The 24,698-nt window shown below is 46.8% G+C and overlaps 1 protein-coding gene across 2 annotated transcripts; it reads left to right on the top strand.

The window, feature by feature from the left end:
- Positions 1 to 1,061: 1,061 nt before the first annotated feature.
- On the top strand, positions 1,062 to 23,715 carry LOC311531809 (C-type lectin domain family 2 member L-like). 2 transcript variants are annotated; one of them, XM_084649537.1, is made up of 6 exons: positions 1,062 to 1,652; positions 4,668 to 4,742; positions 8,377 to 8,537; positions 17,244 to 17,347; positions 17,649 to 17,807; positions 18,225 to 23,715. In XM_084649537.1, exons 1-5 carry the CDS (start codon positions 1,274 to 1,276, stop codon positions 17,764 to 17,766), a joined length of 837 nt encoding a protein of 278 aa, XP_084505663.1. In that variant the 5' UTR covers positions 1,062 to 1,273; the 3' UTR covers positions 17,767 to 17,807; positions 18,225 to 23,715. The 2 variants fall into 2 exon arrangements, with proteins under 2 accessions (XP_084505663.1, XP_084505662.1); XM_084649536.1 differs by having other exon boundaries at positions 17,649 to 23,715.
- Positions 23,716 to 24,698: the final 983 nt, after the last annotated feature.

Raw genomic sequence — 24,698 nt, 5'->3', positions numbered from 1 at the left:
GGCCAATTTGCCGAAACCAAGGCGCCAACATTGTCAGAAAAAACAACAGCTATGTGAGGAAGCTAGTCTTTCTTCATACTTTTCAAACCTATTATACTTTTTCAGGTACAAGTATTTTATCATATGTTGTATAGGCTTTTAAAGTGTATATTACTGTTTCAATTTCAATTCAAATTTCCAACCAATGACAAAATTGGCGACATTGTTGTAACTAGTTGATCACTGGGGGGTTGTGGGGGGGTATAGGGAAGGCCCAGTTTCACTGAGTTAAGTCTTCTGCTGCAGCACCTCAGTAGGTTACATCAAAGAGGAGCTGCAGTGACTAGGCATTCAGTTGCCTGTGCCTTTAAGAACCCAGCCCTAGGAAACCCATGTTGAGAAGTACTGTCTGTGGGAGGGGAACTAAAAAAGCCCCTCTGCTTCCCCTACCCTATTTTTTGCCAAACACTGGTGTCTCAGTCCACTGGGGTAACTGTTACCCCCTCTGCCGGGGTTTTGCCCTCTGACATCCCCTGGCAGCGCCTCACCCTGGGGCTTAACTCCATCTCCTTTCCTCCCTCACCCCTTATTTTGCCTTCAGTTCCTATCCTAACCCTGCTTCCAGCTGCTTGACACCCCCCCCACACCAGTCAATTTTCACCACTTGCTCAGACCTTGGCCACCCCCCTCCTTTGATTTGCCCCCTTTGCAAGCCCTGTAAAAAGCAGTCAGCAGAATCTTACGGCTAACAAGGGCAGGGTGAAGAGTAGTGGCTTCAGCAGATGTTTCTGAGCATGTTCAATTTGTGTGACGTGCAAAAAAGCCCCTCTGCTCCACACACCTATTTTTTTTTTTAAAACAAACACTGGTGTCTCACTCCAGAAGGGGAGCTGTTACCCCCTCTGCCCCTCCTTGTGCTGGGGTTTTACCCTCTGGCAGCGCCTCACCCCAGGGTTTAACTCCGTCTTCCCCCCCCCCCCCCATCATCCCTGATTTTGCCTTCAGCCACTATCCTAACCCTACTTCCAGCTACTCGAGCCCCCCCAACCGGTCAATTTCCGCCCCCTGTTCAGTCGCTGCCGCCCCCCTTTGCAAGCCCTGTAAAAAGCAGTCCGCAGACTCTTAGGGCTGAGAAGGGCAGGGAGAAGGGCGGCGGCGCCTCCCGTGGGGGTTACTGAGCCTGCTCTGTAAACCACAAGCGGCACAGGGCCACCAGGGGGAGTTTCCCCGCCGCGGCGCTCGCGCCAAATTTGAATTTTTATTTTCCCCCTTTCCGGAGCAGGCGGCCGTGCTGATGGAGGCGGTTCCGGAGCTGGAGCTGCGGACGCCTGTGCAAGGACCGAAGACAGCGGAAAGGCCGGGCCCGGACTCCGGCTATGACTCCAGCATCCGCTGGCATCCGCGGCGCCGGCAGGACTCGCCCGAGGCGGTGGTGGGAAAGTTCTCGCTCTCCGGAGCCGAGTGCGATTCCGGCCCCAGTAGCCCCGCAGCCGCCGCCTCGGATGCGGAGGGACGCGCGGACACCTCCGGCTGCAGCCTCCTGGCGAAGGCCGAGCCGCCTGCGAGCGGCAGCTGCTCCCCGCTCGGCGATGGCGACGGGCGGCTCCCCCGGGGCGGCGACGGGCAAGGAGAGACTCCGAGCCCCCAGCGCCTGCCGCTGAAGCGCCGTTGTGGTGAGAGGAGAGGGAAGGCAGCAGGGCAGCTCCGTGGGGTCACTTTCCAGCCGCCCCGCTCCTGGTGCTGGCGGGCCTGTGGGCGGGTGTCCCGCCTGGGGAGGGCAGGGGGATCCCTACAGGGTCCCCCTCGAGGACCGTCCCAGGCCGGGCCAGCTCCAGGATTTTTGCTGCCCCCAAGCAAAACAATTTTTGGATGCCCCTATTTTTTTTTCGTGCCCCCCGCTCCTTCCCCAATCCCCAGCCCTACCGCCTCCTCCCCTGGGCCTGCCGCATTCTTTCCCCATGGCTTCCGGCGGCTCCTCAACTTCTCCTCCCTCCCAGGCTTCCGGCGCCAAAGGGGCAAGCCTAGGAGGGAGGAGAAGCGGCGTGGTGGGGGGGGGTGCTCAGGGGAGCAGGCGGAGGCGAGCTGGGGGCACATTTCTAGGGGCGGCATAGCCAGCACCGGAATTAATGTAAATGGGGGAGGTTAGGTTCTAGGGAAATTTTTTTCACCAGACAAAAAACTATATATATTTAAACTATATATATATCACACACACAGTATAAGTTTTAAACAATTTAATACTGTACACAGCAATGATGATTGTGAAGCTTGGATAAGGTAGTTAAGTTAGAGGGTAGGATATTTCCCAGGGAATGTCTTACTGCTAAATGATGAACTAGCACTCGGCTGAGCCCTCAAGGGTTAACACGTTGTTAATGTAGCCTCACACTCTACAAGGGGGCACGAATGGAGGGAGGGGATACGGTATGGCAGACAGAGACACACACCCTGTCTGTGTGAGAGAGAGACGCATTGCTCCGTTAAGTATTCTGACACCATTCTAAGTACCTTGCCTTTAAAACGATCAGGAAGTTGAGACAGCAGCTGCCGCCACCAAGCTTCCCCTGGCCTGTCCCCATCCTGCTCTATATGGAGAAGGCGTAAGCAGGGGGCAGAAGTAGGGGGGAGGGGGACATCCTGACATTAATCCCCCTCCTCCCCCCTCCCTTGCACAGCAAGCAGGAGGCTCTGGAGAGCAGCTCCAAGGAAGAGGGCAGGAGCAGCACATGGCAGTGGTGGGAGGAACAACTGAACTGCCAGCAATTGATAGCCTGCTGGGCAGCTGCTGCACAGCGAAATTAGGGGAGTGGGGAGCTGATAGGGGGGCTGTCAGTCCACCCTGGTTCCAAGCCCCCACCAGCTAGCTCCAACGGGCTGCTCTTTCTTCAAGCAGTGGACAAAGCAGACAGCTGCCAAACAACGTCTTAAGGGAGCATTGTACAACTTTAAATGAGCATGTTCCCTAATTGATCAGCAAGGAAACAACATTAACTGGGATGACTTTCATTGAGGGGTTACTCTGTGTGTGTGTGTGGTCCCATCAGCAAGGGAGAAACAGACTTTCAAAGGAGATATGTACAAAGTTATTGCAAATGCACAAAAAATCTGAAAAAATAGGGTTTTTTCTTCTAATCTCTCAATTCTAGTAATTCTAATAGACAAAATAATTCAGAGATGTATGAAACTCCAGTCCTGTAAATTGTTCCATGCAAGCATGGAACTTGGACAACTAGTAACTAATAGCTCAGTGGTTCTCAAACTTTTGTATTGGTGACTCCTTTCACACAGCAAGTCTTTGAGTGTGACCACCTCCTTATATATTAAAAACACATTTTTTATATTTAACAGTTAAAAATGCTGCAGGCGAAACAAGGTTTGGGGGTGGAGGCTGACAGCTCATGACCCTCACATAATAACCTCACGACCCCCAGTTTGAGAACCCCTGTAATAGCTGAATCTGCTTTTTAAATTTTTGAAATGACTAGATTTCAACTAATGGTGTCCCTTTTTAAACAACAAAAAGACTGGTTTAGTGCTTCAGTCTGGGAATTTATCCTTACAAGGCCCATGTTCTGTACCTGGCTCTGCCACTGACTGTGAGGCCTTGTCTATACTGCAAATGCTTTGCCAATATAACTGTTCTGGTATAGACTGGCAGAGCCTGTTAGTATAGATGCAGGATATGCCAAAAGAAGATTTTTTTTGTCACTACCATAGTGGCACCTCCCTGCATGATGTTAGCTCTCTTCTGTCAACACAGCTGGGTCTATGATGGGGGTTTTGCTGGCACAGTTGTGTCTGCTGGGGAGGAGGATTCACATCCCTGACCTCATAGCGAGGCTGACAAAACCTTATAGTGTAGGCCTGACCTCATGATAGTGATCTTGGGAAAGTGACTATGGGTATGTCAAGGCTATGTCTACACTGCAGTCAGGAGATGTGATTGCAGCACTTCTTACACAAGCTAGCTTTGATCTAGCTACAATGCAATAGCATGGCAACTCAAAGCCAAGCAGTCTCTGATCTGGATGAGTGATACGGAAGAAGTTTCTTACAGAGGGAGCAGCTTGTTCCCATTCTGCACATTGCAGCATGTATCATCTGCCATGCAGATGGTTGGTAACATAGTGCAGATTGGTCTTCTGCTGATGTGTTGTTGCAAGGCACCTCCCATATATTTAAATCTCCATATCTCTGTTTACCCATATTTGCTTCACAAGGATGTTGTAGGCCTTACAGAGATACTGCCAACCTGAAACTTAGTCAGTTTCAAAAAAAAAAAAAAAAAAAAAAAGACTTTAAAAGTAGTTCCTGGTCCCACACTTAATCTTGAGTCCCCATGATACTGTATCTAACTTTACCATTATAGTTTTCTGTTTTTAAAATGTTTTCTTTTCTCTTGCTATCTGAAAGTAACACAGAGACTGACTGACAATGAAGAGTGCTATCACATAAATAAAATATATTGAAAAATAGAAGTAACTAATTTTTTCTTTAATTTTTCACTTATCATCATTGGGATTACTTGTTACAATGTTCAGACAATGTCACTGTTTAAAGTAGATGTAGTCATTTTAATTCCTTAAGTGCTCTGAGAACCTCCAATGGAAAGTAATGTAAAAAGACAAGGCATTCATAAGCATTATATTCAGAATAATAAGACTTGGTGCTGACTCTTCTGATTTCAGGTCAGTACTCCAACATCCTCTGGAAAGTAATAGCTGGTGTACAGACTGTGGTTATTTTGGTGTTGCTTCTGACAGGTAAGGGCTTTAGAATAAGGGGAGAACATCTCCTTGGACATTTTCATCTTCTGGCTTGTTTCTAGAACTGTGAGAGTGAAACTAATGCAAATGCCCACAATATGAAGAAGGCTTAGATTCTCCCTTGCATCCCTGGCCAAAACTCCTGATGGTACATTAAGTAATATATAGCACTTGCATGACACTTCCTGGTTATCGGATACACATTTAAAATCTGAACACCTATCTCAGGTTAAGTATCGGTATTTCCATTTTATTCAAGCTTCCCAACCTTAGTTTGTTCCACCCCATACTCCATTCACTAAACAATGTTGATTTTTGAGACCGCTAAATTCTTACTGTAGCAGCTCCCTGTTAATTTGTATTGTGTGCTCACTCTCAGGAGAGTTCAAATTTGGCATTTTCTTTTCTTTTGTATACTCCTTTTTAAACAGCAGCAGAATTCAAATTGGTTTATCAGTTCATGATCCAAAATACTTAAAGCATTCTAGTTCCAACTTGAATTACTATATTTTCTTTCTCTGAAATTCCCCTCATCAGCTTAATTGGATTCAGTAGTCGTTTTGTCCCCTCAAACTGTTTTATAGTGTTCTGTGTGCAGCTAACCAGAAAGGATTGAAAACTACAAAGTTACAAGGACTGGTAACTGATATCAAATCCTGAATCAATGCCTAGAAAACAATCAAGTCACAGTTCTGAGGTCTGATACCTTAGAAAACCAGCAGGACTAGAGAGTTCTGCTATGTATTTTAGGGTAGAGCCCATTATTAGCAAATGCACAAGTGGTACAATAAAGATGGGAAAAGGTTCAAAATATAAAGCAGAGAAATAAAACAGAAATGTATAAATAAAAAAGTCAAAAGAGCTAGGTAGATATGACACATATTTTAGCCATTCGATAGCTTCAGGGTCAGCAGTATGGAGTATGAAAAGGTCTCCTGGTAGACCAGCAGAAGATGAGCAGCCATTCAGTAGATGTATGGTGTCTCCAGGTGCACGTCAGCTACACAGATGGCTGTTCCTGAGTCCCGAGGTGTGGTCATTTCCTGCACTTCACCCTGCATCTGAACTGGTTGAGCTTGCCCCAGAGATAGCATGGCAGCTCAAAGCCAGGCAGTCTCTGATCTGCATGAGTGATGTAGAAGGAGTTTCTTACAAAGGGAGCAACTTGTTCCCATTCTGCTCACCACAGTGTGATCACATCTGTTGTGGAGATGGTTGGTAATGTAGTACAAGATTGGTCTTCTGCTGATGAGTTGTGGCGAGGTGCCTTGTACATATCTTTGAAAAGTGGCAATTGTGGTGTCAGGTTTTTTGCTGCAATATAATGCCTGAATTAGGTGATGAGATATTTGAAAGGACTGGCAGCTGCTCTGTGCTGGTTGGTCTCATAGCCCTTGTTGTTCTCATTGTCTGATTCAATTGCACATCAACTAGCGTTGTGCTTTGGTGTGGTTAAGCTCTCCCTGCACAATACTATATTCTCCAACTGAGTAGCAGAGAGCTACATCACTGTACTATATAAACAGCATATGCCAATGGAAAGCTGGAAACAAATGTTGTGTGCCATCACGGTAGATACAAGCCTTTAAATCACACAATTCATTAATATCATCCCTTTTCTTCCTAGTTCTCAATTCTGAACTGATTTTGGTAGCTGCTGTGTCAAATTATTGGAGCTCGTAACCAAAGCTTTATGCTACATGAAAGCAACTGGGAATTGCAGTGGGAGTATGTGGCGGTTCAATGACAAGACAGGACACAGCTTTTAGCAAGCAAGCAGGCTGGTCTACTAACCGACTTCTGCCTGTCAGCTTTCCACGTTCCCCTTTATTCTCTCTCTCCCCCCGCGCATTACATTCTCCAACAGATAAAAGGAATACACTGGCTTTGTTTAACATTCTCATTTACCAATTTCTATCTACCGCATTCCTTGCTCTCGGGCCTTGAGCCCAGTCCTGGGAGGCTTCCCACGGTTCATGCCATCTGGGCGAGATTCCAAGGTTGATGCCCTTGAGAGGAGCTGTGTGTGCACAGGTCCAGCACAACACTCCGGGTGTGCCCTGAATTTTGCCAAGCGCATGAACCTTGTATGAATCCTACAGGAGTACATGGGTATGAGTGAGACTGGAATTTGGTTCCTGTCTCTTGCTTCATTTTCTTCAGTGTATTCACTTTTCTGTCTCATCTGATGCTTTCTTTTGTATCTCTTTGTTTCTTTTCTTTCCCTTTCATTAGCTACTTTCTTTCTGTCTCTCACATTACGTTTTACTCTCCACTCTGCTTCTTCACTTTTTTTTTCCTTCTAGCTTTAGAGGTAAACTGCAAAAGAAAAATAAGGGATATGGGCACTTTATTCCCTGCTGCATTATTATTTATAGAGAAGGACTATGAGATTATTTTTAAATGAAGGGGTTTGTTCTGCTTGGTTTTTTAAATGAAAACTTCAGCTCTTGCCTTCTCGGAAAAACACTGTGAGCTCTATGCATAAGATAAGTTGCCAGAGGAATAACTTTAAAAAATGTTTGTTTGTTTTTTCTGGGTTTTTATATGTCATAAGAAACTAAAGACAACTTCCCCACCCTTTTCTTTGCGTGTCACCTTTAACCAGTTTTTCCTGTCCTTTTTTCCTCCGTTCCTGTCCTTTCTTCCTCACCCATGCTCCCTCCTCCTCCTCTACTCCAAATGTGTTCAGAGGAAAACCAAAAGCTGCTTTCCTTCTCCTTTAGTCTGTGAGGAGACAAGTCAAGACTTAACTGCAGCTCCAGATTGCCAAATGCAGCATTTTGTTCTTTCTGCATCCTGTGTGCAGCACAGAGGGAATGACGGTCACTTCAACTGCCTGCAGAGAGCAGCACTGCTACTAGCTTCAGAAGGAGAAGAGGGAGCACTATGCCACTGACTTGCTGTCTTCTGGCCTTTGGGAAAATGACTTGCTCTTCTGTCTCAATTTCCCCATCTACAAAATGGAGATAATATTTGCCCACCTGCCTAGGGTTGTGAGGATTAATTAATAGCTGTATAGTGCTTTGAACATATAAATCACTATTTATAAAAAAAAATGCTAAGTATTCTGAAAAATCAGGCACTCTTATTCTGGCATAAGAACATCCACACATGGAGTTAATCAGGAACAGCTATTTTGGAATAACTCCCTCTGAAGACAAGCTCTTATTTGGATTTTTGAAGCTATCACACACTAGTGCTTTACAGCCTATAGAGAGAGGAATCATTTCTCCCACCAGTGAAATGCAGCTATCACTGTAAGTGCTATGTGGCAGCTGTTTAACAATACACAGCAACATTGCAGAAAATTTGGGACAGAAAGTGGGTCTATCTTTTTATGGCTTTCATACCACGGCTTATCACTAGGGTAGCAGAGCCCCTAGTGAAGAACATTGTGCCCTTGTGAAATTGCAAGACACAGGTAGGGTGGTTGCACTAGGTACCTATTCAAATTTAGTTTGTCCAGGACAACGGGCACTCTAGAACTTCAGCTGGAATTTCAATGATATTCAGACTGAGGTTTAGTGATATTCAGGTGTTCTACTCTATCTCAGCAGCCTGTAATATGGCTGAGGAGAAAATAACATGTCTTAGAATGTGACTACGCTGTTTGCCTTATGTCTCCCAGGAACTCTCTCTCCACAGGTCAGGCAGTGTCCAGAAGACTGGATATGTTTTGGAGGGAACTGTTATTATTTTTCCACTGATACAAAGAGCTGGGATGCCAGTAAGGAGTACTGCACCTCACATGGTGCAACACTTCCTGTGATAAAAGAGAAACTGCAACTGGTGAGAATGTGAAACTACTGTACCTGTTTTAACAAACATCCCATTACTGACTTATCTTATGTACCTAATGAAGTCCGTTCTGGAGGTTTCCTGTATTGATTATTTGTACAGCAATATAAATGACTGTGGGAGAATTATAGACAAGACAATGCTGCACCCACAGTCTAAAGGTAAAATATTGCATTATCATCCTCTAGAAATAGAGCAGGTGGGGAATGTTCCAGAAAGTCAAAACAGAAGGTCAGTGTGGTGGCAGGTGAGAGAGAGGATTAATAGGTATTTGGGATGGACCACTTATCTTCACAGTCACTTGTAAAATAGTGGAACAAATATTCAGAGGAGAAAACATGCTATTCTTCCACTACAGGATATGAATAATTCCAGTTGAAATCAATGACTTATGTCTTTTGGGATAATTGGGGCTCAGAGTGGAGCCAATAGTAATGGCATGAACATAAGAAAGTGGAGACTGAATGTTTGGGTATGGGGTATAATAGGATATGAAGTAGGGAAATGATGGCAACCCCATTGCTTCAGAACCTCAAAACTAGAGTTGACAGAACACTAGAAAATGAACTACAGGGAATAGTCCTTCACTGGCCCTTTGGAGATGCAGTAAATGACCTCATAGTGTTTCTGGGATCAGTCAACCAAGAAACTCTGTTATTTAAAGGGTGAGTGCCTGCTGAAAAACTGTTCTTAAATAATCCTTACATGGAAAAGCCCAGTGGCTATCTCCTTCCCATGCATGGGTGATAAAATGACAATCAAAGTTTATAGTGCAGACAAGAGCTAAGTATGGGCAATGGGATGCAAATTTAGGAATAATGGCAGTTGAATAGGGTAAGAGGAATTTGTGGAGATGTGCAGGAAAGTATGGTAGTGAGAGCCCTGGAGCTGGGGCTTTCTGAGGACTTTTAGAATAAAGTGGTGACTATGTGGAAACAATCTCATTAGCCTCTGCTGTTGATGGAAATGACGTTTTTTTTTTTTTTTTGTGAATTACGGTGGAAGTTAGTTCTATGTTGTGCAAGTCTTCCCCTTCAAAATAGATCTTTTCAATTCCATCTGTGGAGACAATGGCGGCCTTCCAAGATTGCATCTATCCCTACGTTTTTATCTACAAGCCCTATAAAATACTGAAAAGAGTAAGGAGGAAGCAAATGGATTTCAATAGAAATCTCCGTGGACACAATATTAGGAACAGGAAGAAATTAATCCCCTGTCTTTTTTAATAAGTAGACTACTTCGTTTGAAATACCACTTACTCAAGTCATAATGCCAATAATCAATACTCCTGAATAAGGCTGCGAGTCTTTCACGGAGGTCACAGATTCCATGAATTTCCGGGACCTCCATGGCTTCCACAGTGAATGGTGGGGCTGACCCCTGAGCTGCTGGCCCCGAGCAGCGGCTGGCCTGAGGGACTGCCTGAACAGTGGCCCCAGGGGCCTCGGAGCAGTGGGTGGCTGGTGCCCTCCAGATCAGCTACAGTAGTCATGGGTATTTATAGTAAAAGTCATGGACAGGTTACAGGCCATTAATTTTTGTTTATTGTCCGTGACCTGTCCATGACTTTTACTAAAAATACCCATGACTAAATCTTAGCCTTACTCATGAACCAAGAGTAGGATTTGTGAGGGAGTGTCATTCCCCCAGGAATCCATAGCAGTGAGTGGGGAAAAACAGTTAGTCACCTTTTTTAACTGTTCGAGATATGTTGCTCATAGCCATTCCAATTAGGTGTGCGCGCGCTGCGTGCACGGCTGTCAGAAAGTTTTTCACCCAGCAGCATCCGTTGGGTCAGCTGTGGAGCCCCCTGGTGTGGCGCCTCCATGGCACTCAATATATGACCCTGACGACCTGGCACCCCCTCAGTTCCTTCTTGCCGGCTACTCCAACAGAGGGGAAGGGGGGCAGGTTTGGAATGGATGTGAGCAACACATTGAAGAACAACAGTTACAAGAGGTGAGTAACCATTTTTTCTTCTTCGAGTGATTGCGCATATCGATTCCAATTAGATGACTCCCAAGCCTTACTTAAGCGGTGGGGTCGGAGTTAAGGAATGCTGATTGTAGTACCACCCTACCGAAAGCCATGTTGTCCCTGGCGTGCTGGACAATGGCGTAGTGCGAGGTGAAGGTATGCACCAAGGACCAAGTTGCTGCCCTGCAGAGTTCTTGGATCGGTATTTGGGCCAGGAACGCCACTGGCGAGGTCTTGGCCCTAGTGGAGTGTGCGGTAAGAGCTGGGGTCAGCACCTCAGCCAGCTCATAGCAAGTGCGGATGCAGGACGTGATCCAGGAGGTTATTCCTTGAGAGGAGACTGGGAGGCCTTTCATCCGGTCCGCCACTGCTACGAATAGCTGGGTCAATTTTCTGAACGGCTTAGTGCACTCTGTGTAGAAAGCTAGGGCTCTGCAGACATCAAGGGAATGCAGCCACTGTTCCCGGGGACGAGCATGAGGTTTTGGGGAAAAGACGGGTAGGAAAATGTCCTGGCTGGTGTGAAAGTTCGACACCACCTTGGGGAGGAAGGCTGGGTGCGGTCTGAGTTGCACCTTATTATCCCTGTGGAGACCGTGTAAGGCGGTGCTGAGGTGAGGGCCTTCAGCTTGGAGACATGTCTCGCGGACATAATGGAGACCAAGAAAGATACAGGAGGGAGCACATGGCCAGTGGTTTGAACAGGGGCCCCATGCGCCTTGAAAGGGCCAGGTTAAGATCCTACGCAGGGACAGGCTGACAGATCTGAGGGTATAGATAGTCCAAGCCTTTGAGAAAGCGACCAACCATAGGGTAGGCGAAGACAGAGTGGCCAGATGTGCCCAGGTGGAAGGCTGAGATGGCAGCGAGGTGAACCCTTACAGACGACACTGCCAGGCCTTGCTGTTTCAGGTGCAGGCAGTACTCTAAAATAAGGGGTACCGGTGAGGGTGTGCAGCACTGGTCACACCAACACAAAATATATGATGGCTCTAGTAGAGGGCTTCCTGCTGCCTAGCAGGACCTGCTTTACTTGGTCCAAACACAGAAGCTCCACGAGGTTCAGCCATGCAGTGTCCAAGCTGTGAGGTGGAGGGACCGCAGGTCAGGAAGACACAGGCAAGCATGGTCCTCAGTGAGTAGATCGGGAAGGAGAGGCAACATGACCAGTATGTCCACAGACAGCTCCAGCAGCATGGTGTACCAGTGCTGGCGAGGCCATGCTGGAGCTATCAGAATCCGCTTTGCCCTCTCCCTGCAGATTTTCAGCAGGACTTTGTGCACGAGAGGGAACGGAGGAAAGGTGCAGAGCAGACGACCTGTCCAGGGTAGCAGGAATGCATCCGTGAGGGAGCCTGGGCTGCAACCCTGGAAGGAGCGGAATGCTGGGCACTTCGTGTTGCATCGGGTGGCAAACAGGTTGACTGGGGAAACCTCCATCTTTGGAAGATGGGGTGTACAACATCCGGTCGGAGAGACCATTCGTGCAAGTGGAAGGATCTGCTGAGGCGGTCCACCAGCGTGTTCTGGATCCCAGGAAGAAAGGATGCTACCAAGTGAATGGAATGGGCTATGCAGAACTCACATAGTCAGATGGCTTCCTGGCAGAGGGGGGTCGAACGCCGCCCCCTTGCTTGGTGATGTAAAACATGGCCGTGATGTTGTCCGTTAGAACCGCCATGCAGTGACCATGCAGTTGGGCCTGGAAGGCTTAGCAAGCAAGGTGCACCGCCGTTAGCTCCCTGACGTTGATATGGAGGAAGAGCTCAGTCTGTGACCATAGGCCCTGAGTCTGAAGGTTCCCCAGATGTGCTCCCCACCCCATAGCTGACGCATCCGTAACCAGGGACAAGGAAGGCTGGGGGCTGTGGAAGGGGACTCCATCGCACACCGCTCAGGGGTTGAGCTACCAGCGAAGGGAGGTGAACACCTGTCCCGGCACAATGACCACTGAATTCAAGCTGTTGTGCCCCGGCTGGTAGGCCAAGGTGAGCCACGCCTGCAACGGCCTGAGCCGGAGCTTGGCATGCCGGGTCATGTACGTGCAAGAAGCCATGTGGCCAAGGAGACTCATTCACGCTCTTGCTGTCGAGGTTGGGTTTTGCTGAAGGCCTTGAATGATGCCCGTGATAGCTTGGAAACGGGACTCCGGTAGGAGGGCTCAGGCCTGAACTGTGTCCAGCACCGCCCCCAATGAATTCTATCCTCTGGGTCGGTTCCAGGGTCGACTTTTCCACGTTGAGGAGGAGACCCAGCCGTTTGAACGTACACCTGACCAGGCAGAGTTGGGACTGCACCTGTTTTCTGGTGCGGCCCCGAAATAGCCAGTCGTCGAGGTAGGGATACGCTTGCACCTGCTGTTGACGGAGGGAGGCAGCCACGACCGACATGCACTTGGTGAACACTCGGGGGGGGGGGAGGGGAAGGGGGGCTGTTGAAAGGCCAAATTGAAGGACCGTAAACTGGTAATGTTCACGGTTGACCAGGAAGCACCTGTGCGCCGGATGAATTGATATGTGGAAGTACACATCCTTCATGTCGAGGGCGGCATTTGAAGATCCAGGGAGGGGATAATAGTGCCTCGGGAGACCATGCGGAACTTCAAATTTACCATGAATTTGTTGAGCCTGTGCAAGTCCAGGATGGACCTGAGGCCCCCTTTGGCCTTGGCGATTAGGAAATATTGGGAGTAGAACCCCTGGCCCCTTAGCTCCCACGGAACCTTCCCTACCGCTCCCATGGCGAGGAGTGCCTGACCATCCTGAATAAGGAGTTGCTCGTGAGAGGGGTCCCTGAAGAGGGACAGGGAAGGGGGATGGGAGGGTGCGTAGGAGCAGAATTGAAGAGAGTATCCCGCTTCCACCTTGTGAAGGACCCATTGGTCCAAAGTTATTTGGGACCACGCACAGTGGAAGTGGGATAGACTATTCAAAAATGGTGGGGAAGGATCCGGGGGTAAGTCCGGTACGCCATCCTCGAGCGTCCCTTCAAAAGGTCTGCTTGGAACCCGACGATGGTTTGGTTGGGCCCTGGCCTTGTCCAGACGGGGGTTGGAAGGCTTCCTTCTGCTATTCCGTCCCCTATGCCTGTAAAAGTCCTGCTTTGGTCAAAGAGGGTAGGAGTGCTGTTGCGGCTGCTGGGGCTTGAAGTCCTTCTGTTGGGTTGCCAGGGCGTGCATACCGAGGGACTTCATAGTTGCCCTCAAGTCCTTTAGGGTATGCAGCCTAGAATCAGTCTGTTCCGCCAACAAGCCCACCTCGTCGAAGGGCAGGTCCTGCAGAGTCTGCTGAACCTCAGGCAGCAGGCCCGAGGCTTGCAACCAAGAGGTGCGCCTCATGACAACTCCAGAGGACAAAGTATGCGCTGCCGAGTCCGCAGCATCCAGTGAGGACTGCAAAGAGATCTGTACCACCGTTTTGCGTTCATCAACAAGGGCCCCAAACTCCTCCCGGACTCAAGGGGAACAAGCTCCTTGAACTTGAGCATTGAGTTCCAGGAGTTGAAGTTATAACGGCTCAGGCATGCCTGCTTGTTGGCAATCCTGAGCTGGAGCCCCCCACGTGGAGTCCAGCTTGCGGCCAAACAAGTCCAGCCACTTGGCCTCTTTCGACTTGGACACTGGGGCCTGCTGACCCTGCCTCTCTTTCTCATTCATGGTTGCAACCACCAGGAAGCAGGGCTGCGGGTGCATAAAGAGATAATCATGCCCCTTCAAGGGCACGAAGTACTTGTGTTTGACCCCCTTGGCCGTAGGGGGGATGGAGGCCAGGGTCTGCCCGATGGTTTTGGCATTGGCCTGAATGGTTTTGATGGGGGGCAGGGCGGACCTTCCGGAGCCAAAATGTCTACCAGCGGATCCTCCAATTCTACCACCTCCTCTGCCTGCAGGCCCATATTGCGCACCACCCTGCGCAGAAGGTCCTGGTGGGCGCAGCTGTCTATGAGGGGTGGCCCAGAGACAGAGGTGCCTGCTACGGCCTCTTCAGGGGAGGATGACAAAGAGGCCAAGGGGGAGGAGAGGGTCATCCCAATCTTCCTGCTCTTTGGGAGCTCAATGCCCTCTGTCGCTGACCACCTCCGGCTCAGGAACCGGAGTTGGAAGTGGTTCCGAGGGGGGAAGGAGGCATGATGCCTCCTCTGCACCCCTAGAGATGGGCCGACTGGTTGAGGCTTCCGGCACCCTCTGTTCAGAGGTGGGCGACCAGGAAGCTGGGTCTGGTGGTATGCCCACGGAGTCCAAAATGGCCACTGAGTTGGCCCCTGCTATGGCCCTGCTCCCACATCAGGGCACCCACGGTCCAACCGGCGCCAGTCCTGCTCTGAGTACTGAGACGCTCTCTCCAACCCCGAGGAACAGGATCGGGACCACGAGGACCAGGGCAGCGCCGCAAGGCTGGGGAGCTGTGCCGGGACTGGGAGCTGTTCTGCAAAGGCGACTGGTGTGCGGAGTGGTGCCATGACTGGTAGCATTGACGCAACCGGCGTGCGGAGTGCTGCAGGGACTCCTAGCAGTGCCGAGATCTTGAGTGGTGCTGAGGCTCGACCAACAGTGCTGACCGTAGGATCAATGCTGGCTTGCCTCAAGACGGTGCCATATACTGAGGCACTGGAGGCTTGGTGTGGAGCAGAGGAGACCCTGGTGCCGTCATGGCAATGAGGTCCCTCGCGGCCGCAAATGTGTCTGGGGTGGACGGCAGCTGGACATCCACAATGCTCGGGGTTGGGGAGTCCAAGGGCACCAGACTCTACGGCTCCCCTGTGGGGCCGAAGTCGATAATGCCGTGGCCACAGACTGCCCCTGGGCACTCCTCTCTGGGACGTACCACAGCGGCCGGCTCCAGAGGGATGGGTCTCTGGGACGGAGAGCCACTTTTCTCCTGCTTCCAGTGCCGCTTCAGTGCCGGGGCGTGGGAGTGGTGCCAGGTAGATGCCACCGGCTTTGGTGCTGAGAACAGCAGTGCCGCAGGTCTCGGCCAGAGTCCATCCATGGTGCTGCTTCCACTACTGCTGCCGGGGCGCTGCGCACCAAAGAACTTGGTGCTGGATCCTGCCACACCAAAGGAGGCTGGGAGGTGCTTAAGGCGAAAGTTCCACTCCTTTTTGGTCCTAGGATAAAACCTTTTGCAGATCCTGCACTTTTCGGCTTGGTGAGCCTCCCACAGACGCTTCAGACAAGAGTCATGGGGGTCGCCTGTTGGCATGGGCTTGGAGCAGGACTTGCAGGGCTTGAATCCCGGGGACTTGGGCATGAGAGCCCTCTCAAGGAAAAGCAGTCGGGTGGAGGGTAACCCCCAGCCCCGCAACCCAACTGCCACTAACTATATAAGTAAGAAAACAAGAAGAACTACACCTCTACCCCGATATAACACAGGTTCGCATACAACGTGGTAAAGCTCCGACACGCTGCTCTGGGCAGTGTGTTAAGGGTGCTGGGCCAGGCTGGGACCAAGGAGTTGGATAAGGGGCGGAGGGTCTCGGGGGCAGTCAGGGGCTCCCGCGCCCCCAGGGTCTGGGAGACAGGAGCTGTTGGGGGGCACTTTTGGGGGCCCTGCAGTCCCAGAGTGGCTTGGGGGATTAGCGGGGGGCCGGGAGCAGCCTGCTCCGCTTCCCTCGCCCCAGCCCCAGCCGTGTCGCTCGCGGAAGGGGGCTTGGGGGAAGGGATCCCCCCACACCCACCGCCAGCTCCCAGCCATGGCGCTCAGTTTCCCGCCGCAGGTGAGTGTGGGGGGGCCTCCTTTCCCCAACTTCCCGCCGCGGCTGGGAGGTGGCGGAGTGGAGCGGGTTGGTCTCCACTTCCCACCGCTGCCAGGGGGTGGGAGGTGTGTATAGGGGTCAGAGCAGTCAGGGGACTGTGAACAGGGGGGTTGAGTATGGGGTGGGGTCTTGGGGGTGATTAGGGATGGGGGTCTCTGGAGTGGGCGGTCAGGGAACAAGGAACGCGGGGGGGCAAAGCAAGTTCGATATAACGCGGTCTCACCTATAAGGCGGTGACCTTTTTTTGTCTCCCGAGGACTGCGTTACATCGGGTAGAGGTGTACTAACAGAACCACTATGAAACAAGCTAGGGAAAACATGGAGAACTTGCTAAGCAAGATGCCACAGTTCCAACAACCGTCACGGAACTGATGGGGTGCCAGGTCAGCAGGGTCATTTTTTGAGCACCATGGAAGTGCCACTCAAGGGGGCTCCGCAGCTAACCCGATGGATGCTGCTAGGGGAGAAAATTTCCGACGGCTGTGCATGAGGCGTGTGCACACCTAATTGGAATCAATATGAGCAATCACTCAAAGAAAAAATGTTCATGTTGACAGTGGCTTCTTGAATGATTGACTAGCATCCAGTGGGTTTTTTTGCTGCCTTAGTTATCACCCCCCCCAACCCCGATACCCAGTAAAAATAGTAAGTTTATTAGCAGCTTATGCAGGGAAATGCAGAGACTTAAGTTGGTATTGGTTGACTCCTGCTTTGTAAATGTTCATGCACATCTTTTTGTCAACTGCCTGGAATCTAGTTTTCTTAAATATATTCATGTATTGAGGCCTGAGGTCCCTTTTACCCAAAGGAATAATTGTTTTGGTGGTAATGGGTAAGTATTTTTTTTAAATTCAAATCAATAGTGAAAGCTATTCCTGTCCTGTGTAGAGCAAATTGCATAAGAAGGGAGGTTCAATTTAGGATGGGCCACGAAGGAAAAAAAAATTCTGCTATTCTCAATTACAGGAGAACATCGAACGCTTGAGACAGAACCATTACTACTGGATTGGGCTAAGAAAGGAAGCAGCAGAATGGCAGTGGGATGATGGATCTCCATTTACTAATGATGTGTATGTTTTTTCAGCTGTGACTAGAAACTTGGTGGGGGGTATCGGCATATGTCTGACTGAAACCAGAAAGAAAATGAGTTGCTGTCAAAGCAGAGTTGAGAGACATTGTATGTAATTATTTGTAACTCATCAAGACACTTAACTTCTGCAACAACAACAAATAGGTTGTTTGCTGATTGCTTCTGTCTTTAGTTGCATAAATCTGGAGCTGTAGAAATGATTGGTGATCCTGGCTTTTCACAAACATTTATCTTCAGAACAGAAGTGATTCATTCCCATTTATTTTTTTTCTTCTCCCTAGCATCCAATTGGAAAATGAAGACGCGAAGCTGAAGTGTTCTTTCCTAAACAGTGACAAAATTGTTACTGTAGATTGCACATCTTCAAGACGCTGGATCTGTGTCAAAGAGTCCAAATGAGTAGTAGTCATCTCCAGTGAAGGGTTTGTTAGTAGTGCAAGGTACAAACATAATCTGATTTTTCCCAGTGGAGTTTATTACAACTTCTAAATTCTAACAAGAGTTTTTAGAGAAATGTAGCAGATAGAGCTCTCCTGAACATAAGATCTAAAGTGCTGTAATTGGAGGCCTGTTGCAAGGTGCATTGGGGATGCCTGTAACTGATGTGCCATCACAAGCAAAATCCAGCTCCTGTAGACATCTGCACTTATTTATTTGTATGTGTGTATATATACCTACATATGTATTATGATAGTGTTCAAAGTCAAGATCTGGATTATGCTAGATGCTGTACAAACTCAGTGAAGACATTGTCCTGAAGAGTCAGCACCCAAAAGTGTACTTTTGTTGGGGAGTGGGTGTGTGTGTGTGTGTGTGTATACACATAGTGATTCATATGTCCATGTAATACATTATAGGTCATTGAGCCCTGGTATGAATGACGCGTGCTTGACATGAATGCATGTGTTGCAAGTTAGCAACTGAAGCAAGAACTTAAGGTCAAGGACTATTAGAACTCTTTGTGCAAAAACAATCTTATGCTCCGAGGAAAAATACTGAAAATCATCAGAAAAGGAAATAACAACAGCTGGACTGATATAATATTGTATAAGAATTGGAGGAAATGGCATGTCTTGGATCATGGCAGCCCACCCAGGATTGTCTCTTTGGAGTTGTGTGGGTAGAAGGCCTAATAAAGGCAAAGGACCGATGACGCGACGGAATGGATTATGAATGGGTGCCTATTTTTTTTTTTTTGCAAATCGAAGTTGTTTATTGATCCAGAGAACCATGTGGATATAGATGTGATTTTCACCAGCTCCCCGCATCTTATGATCTTATCCTGATGGAAGGAACCTCGACTGGCCATTGGGAACATTCTGACTTTTGGACTCCGGTATAGTATGTTTGGGGTGTGAATATGGAGTGAGTAAGGTTTGTTTTGTAATCAGTGAAGAGCATTTAGAGTATTATATACCAACACTGTTTCCGGTATCTGCTTGCTCCCCATCTCGTAGGGAGACCTCTATTACAGGTCTAACACTTAGGTAATTCACAGACACATAAAAAGATTACATTGTTTAAAAAAAAAACACAAAAAAACCACAATGTGGGGAGAGAGAGTCTCAGCATGAGCTTTTCCCCGCCATTTATATTTTCTCTTCTCTGTCTTGCCTGTTGTTTTGTTTTTAGTCATTGTCCATGTCACTTTTTTAGTTTTTATCTCACGCCATTTGCCTCTTTGTCAGTGATGTTATTTCTAAGAAGCTAGGCAACAGTTACATACTAGGAATTTTGGTAATCTTTAATTTTTTCTTAGGAATTCTGCCCTTTCCTCACCATTTACCCTACTAGAACCTTTGGCTCCTTGGTTATATGACTTTATAACCTTTCCCTGCTCTTCCCAAATGCTCCTGCTACCTCCTCCCCATGCTTCAACTACATCACTCACCCCTTGAAACCCTCATTTTGTTGTTAACAGAAAAAAGTCTGTCTGGATTTTTTTCTTAATTTCTAACACTGACAAGGGATTAAGGGGAAAAATAACTTTTGTTTTGTGAACAGCATTTTATGTAAATTAATGTTCACTCTTTTCCCAGCAATTTGTGTGGATTTTTCCAACAGCAACAGGGAGAAAAACTTTTATTTTTTTTTTTTAATTGACTAGATTTCAAGTTCATGTTACCCACTTCAATTCAGTCCATTTCAGAGATTTGGGTGTGTGTGTGTGTTTGTTTTATAAATGTACTTGAATCTATAGCAGGATTTCCAATTTACCACAGACACAAAAGAGTTTTGTTGCAGAATTCAGCTCCCACTTGCTGGGCCTTCCTTAACATAAAATGCTCTAGAAAGCCAATTATAACTTAAGTGCTATATCATGGCTGTTTTAAGGCAATGGGTCTAAACTTCTTCTATACAGTGATCCTATGTGAAAACAGAAACAATTTTCAAGATCCTCCTTCTATCTAGCTATAAAGAAGGGAAAGGTGGTTGCAACTTCCTGAAACTTGTTTGTGACCTGACAAGGGTCACAGCTCCCAGGTTGAAAACCTGTTATCTCAGGTATCTGCCGTTATCAATCTGTGTAGCCAGGGGTGAGTTCCAGTGCCATATCTTGAATCTGTTGTTATAATTTTTACTAATTGTTTGTTCAGCTTTAGATTTCTGGGTTATTTGCCAGACACACTTCAGAAGCTAGGATCACGCTCCTCTGACAAGCTGCAAAATCAATTCTAAATCTGCAAAGCCTACAACTCTAACCTGCCTAGAAACCCAAATTGCATATTAAGGCCATGTGAGAATAGATGTAGTATGGTGTTTAGGATCCTCATGTCCCACTGAAGGTACCTGGCAGTATTAGACACTTTTAAACAGTTGGATACTTGAAGTTTGTATATTTTTAACACAACCCTTTTATCAATAACTATTTTTTAAACTAGATCATGTACACTTTTCTCAATGTATTCATTATTTTTAATTCAGAATGTGAAGCATCTTTCAGAACAGGGAGGGACAAAAATGTATAGAAGTAGCAAAGAAAGTGAGGGTGGCATTTGGCTTCTGTTTTATGTATCTACAGTGTTTGCTCATCCTGGGAAATAATTGGACATGGGGCCAAATTTCAAAGTCTTTTAGGCACCTAAAGATGCAGGTAGGCGCCTAGTGGGATTTTAGAAAACACATGAGTAAGTTGGGTGCCTAAGTCTGACTCAGTCCCATCTTAACCTTCTTAGGTGCTTTTGAAAATCCCACTAGGTGTTTATCTGCATCTTTAGGCACCCGAGTGCTTTTGAAAATCTGATCCATACATGTTTTTAAAATACCTTGTTTTCCAAACTGTATGGTAAATATAGTTCAGTTGACCATCTTATCAGAAATAATTATTATAATAAAAATCTAATCAAAGACCCTAGATCACTTTTTATAATGGTCTGGGAAAAAATATGTACATTGCAGAGATACATCCATAGAAAACCTGTGTATAGAAGTTCAGCATATTTGAATTTGATAATCTTTGATTAAAATAATTCCATTTGAATCTGTTATTTGATAATCTCAAATCATTATCAATCAGATTAATACAGGAAAGAAGACATATTTTACCACCTCCTGTACTACACGAATAGATAAGCTAAAAGAGTTCTAATGTGGTCATAATTAATAACATCTGTGACAACTGACAGTTCTTAATGAGTTAAACATCTTTTAATGGGTCCTTAATTTCAGTCATTACAAAAAACATTTGCTCTAACAAGTACCTCTTATTAATCACAGAACATAATTAGAGCATAGGCATCCCTTATCAATCACCCAGTCTTATTTGTAACATACTTTTGTAGACACACATTAGTTTGAGGGGTCTTTTCCTTAGACATTCAGATTCCCACAAGCTTGAAGACACCAGCAATAATGAGATACAGCCCAATACGGGAAATTCCTGAACACAAGTCACTCACAGGCTAAGAACCAATACTCTGGGACTTAGAATTCAAAGACAGTCTTTGCTAATATAAAAGATTCTGGGGTAATAGTTAATATGAAAATTAATTTAATATACAAGAAAGAGGACTAAAAAGATTAATATTTACCAACAAGTAGTTGTATGTAAAACTCAGCTATATAATGTCTTTGTATATATTTTTTTGTCTGTCTGTGTCTTGTCTCTTGCTCTCTCTATTTGTTTTATCATAACTGACTGAGAAATTGAGGATTAACACAAATATCTCCTGCAATTATTCTGATCCTATTCATGCTTTCTTGCGGGGTATGGATTACTACATGGCAGTGTTTATGGAAGGGTACAGCGGTGATGCAAAGATATTGTAAACAGCTGCATCTGATGCCAATGAACTAAGCACTGAATAACTCCCATGTTTTAACACACTCGAAAATCAGACAAGTGCCTAAATATGGATGTAACCTAACTTCAGGCTCTTATTTTTAAAAAACAAATTATAAAAACATTACAATAGCCTGGGGCTCAAAACTTAATGTGACCTTTTCATAAGAGTGCAAAGTCACCAAAGCTTGTAGCCTGAGCTGGGCATACTCCAGTGTAGATGGCTAATCAGTTCTGACAAGCTTAATTCTATGAGTCCAGACCAACTAACTGCTGTATGCTCCATAGGACCAGTAGGCCTGGGATTAAGAACATAAGAATGGCCATACTGGGTCAGACCAAAGGTCCATCTAGTCCAGTATCCTGTCTTCTGACAGTGACCAATGCCAGGTGCCCCAGAGGGAATGAACAGAACAGGTGGTAATCGAGTGATCCATTCCCAGCTTCTGGCAAACAGAGGCTAGGGACACCATCACTGCCCAACCTGGCTAATAGCCATTGATGGACCTATCCTCCATGAATTTATCAAGTCCTTTCTTGAACCCTGTTATAGTCTTGGCCTTCACAACATCCTCTGGCAAAGAGTTCCACAGGTTGTCTGTGCATTGTGTGAAGAACTACTTCCTTTTGTTTGTTTTAAACCTCCTGCCTATTAATTTCATTTGGTGACCCTGTGATGTTCTGTACCTCACGGGAATACCTTGCACTCCCATGTTCATCCTTATAAGATGATTGTGTGGTATCCACTGCAAAGCTTGTCATGTCAGGTGTCTTCGGAAGGCTCATGATGCACTGAGCATTGTTATAGTCATGTTATAAGTTGTAATTTCATGTATATAGTTATGGGGCTGAAAATGTCCTCATGGCTTAAAACAAGCACAGGCAAAACTCCAGGAACAGAGGAGCAGTTCACACCTCATCAGGGCATGTATGGGACAAACCCAGCCCAACCTCACAGGAACAAAGGACACTGGCCTAGGCAGCAACAAAGGATCTGTTGGACTCTCCAGTGAGTCACCCCTCTTCCCTTGGTCAGTCAGGGACTATGATGAGGTAATGCCCACCTGACCATGAATGGGGTGGGGGGTGCGAAAGGGGAGAGCCTGGCTGGGTCTGGTGAGAAGCATCTAAGTTTGTAAGAGCACTGAAAGTGTTAAGATCAGCTTAGAATGTGTTTTGCTTTTATTTCATTTGACCAAATTCAACTTGTTATGCTTTGATTTATAATCACTTAAAATCTATCTTTGTAGTTAATAAATTTGTTCATTCTACCTGAAGCAGTGCGTTTGGTTTGAAGTGTGTTAGAGATTCCCTTTGTGATAACAAGCCTGGTACATATCAATTTCTTTGATAAACTGAAAAACTCATATAAGCTTGCAGTGTCCAGGGTGAATAACTGGACACTGGAAGACAGAGGTTCCTAGGGTTGTGTCTGGGATCGGAGATATTGGCTAGTGTCATTTGGTTGCACAATCCAAGCAGCCCAGGAGTAGAAGCTGTCACAGCAGAGCAGGGTAAGCTGGCTCCCAGAGTAAAGGATTGGAGTGACCTAGCAGATCACCGGTCCAGATAACACCAGGGGAACATCAAAGACCCCTAGTTCTTGTGTTATGAGAAGAAGTAAATAATACTTCCTTATTTACTTTCTCCACACCAGTTGTTATTTCATAGACCTCTATCATATCCCCCTTTAGTCGTCTCTTTTCCAAGCTGAAAAGGCCCAGTCTTATTAATCTCTCCTCAACGGAAGCTGTTTGATACTCCTAATCATTTTTGTTGCCCTTTTCTGAACCTTTTCCAATTCCAATATATCTTTTTTGTGATGGGGCGACCACATCTGCACACAGTATTCAAGATGTGGGCATACCATGGATTTATATAGAAGCAATACGATATTTGCTTGTCTTATTATCTATCCCTTTTTTAATGATTCCCAACATTGTTTGCTTTTTTGACTGCTGCTGCACATCAAGTGGACGTTTTCAGAGAACTATCCACAATAACTCCAAGATTTTTCATGAGTTGGAGAACACTTCAATCTCTTTGGTCACTCGATTACAGACCTAAAAGTTGCAATTCTTCAACAAAAAAACTTCAGAAACAGCCTCCAATGAGAGACTGCTGAATTAATTTGAATACTGGATACAATTAACTTAGGCTTGAATAAAGACTGGGAGTGGATGGGTCATTACACAAAGTAAAACTATTTCCCCATGTTTATTCCCCCCTCCCACTGTTCCTCAGAAGTTCTTGTCAACTGCTGGATATGGCCCACCTTGATTATCACTACAAAAGGTTCCCCTCTCCCCCCGCTCTCCTGCTGGTAATAGCTCACCTTAAGTGATCACTCTCTTGTTACAGTGTGTATGGTAACACCCATTGTTTCATGTTCTCTGTGTATATAAATCTCCCCACTGTATTTTCCACTGAATGCATCCGATGAAGTGAGCTGTAGCTCACGAAAGCTTAGGCTCAAATAAATTGGTTAGTCTCTAAGGTGCCACAAGTACTCCTTTACATTTTGCGAATATAGACTAATACGGCTGCTACTCTGAAACCTTTCTGTAACTGTTGTTCTTCAAGATATGTTGCATATATCCATTCTAAGACCCACCCTACAACCCCTCTTTTGGAATTGGCCGGAAAGAAGGAACTGAGGGGGCACAGGGTCAGCTGGGCCCTTTATACTAGTGCTATGAGTGTGCACCAGAGCTAACCCAATGGCTACCACTGAGGGAAAAATTTCTGGGAGCTGTGTTTGGGGTGCTGTAGCAAAGGGGAGTGCCCTCCCTCAGAGACTGACAGCGAGGGAGAGTCCGACGTCCCCTGGTGTGCGGAACCCAGAAGGCTTAGGCCACCATGCCAGAAGTGGAATGGCAGGACAGGGACAGGAAGTATAAGAGGTGGACCCTGCAGCTCAGTTGGGCAGGAGCCACCAAAGGAGGCAGACGCTTCCAGCCTGCTGCTGGAGTCAGAACTCGCAGAAGACTTCTGCTGTCCCGAGGACACCTCCAATGAGGCCCATACCATGAAAGGTGCTTCTAATAAA

Source organism: Lepidochelys olivacea, assembly GCF_965140295.1.
Source record: "Lepidochelys olivacea isolate rLepOli2 genome assembly, chromosome: 1".
NCBI classification, from domain to species: Eukaryota; Metazoa; Chordata; order Testudines; family Cheloniidae; genus Lepidochelys; species Lepidochelys olivacea.
This window is presented reverse-complemented; position numbering and strand designations above follow the sequence as displayed.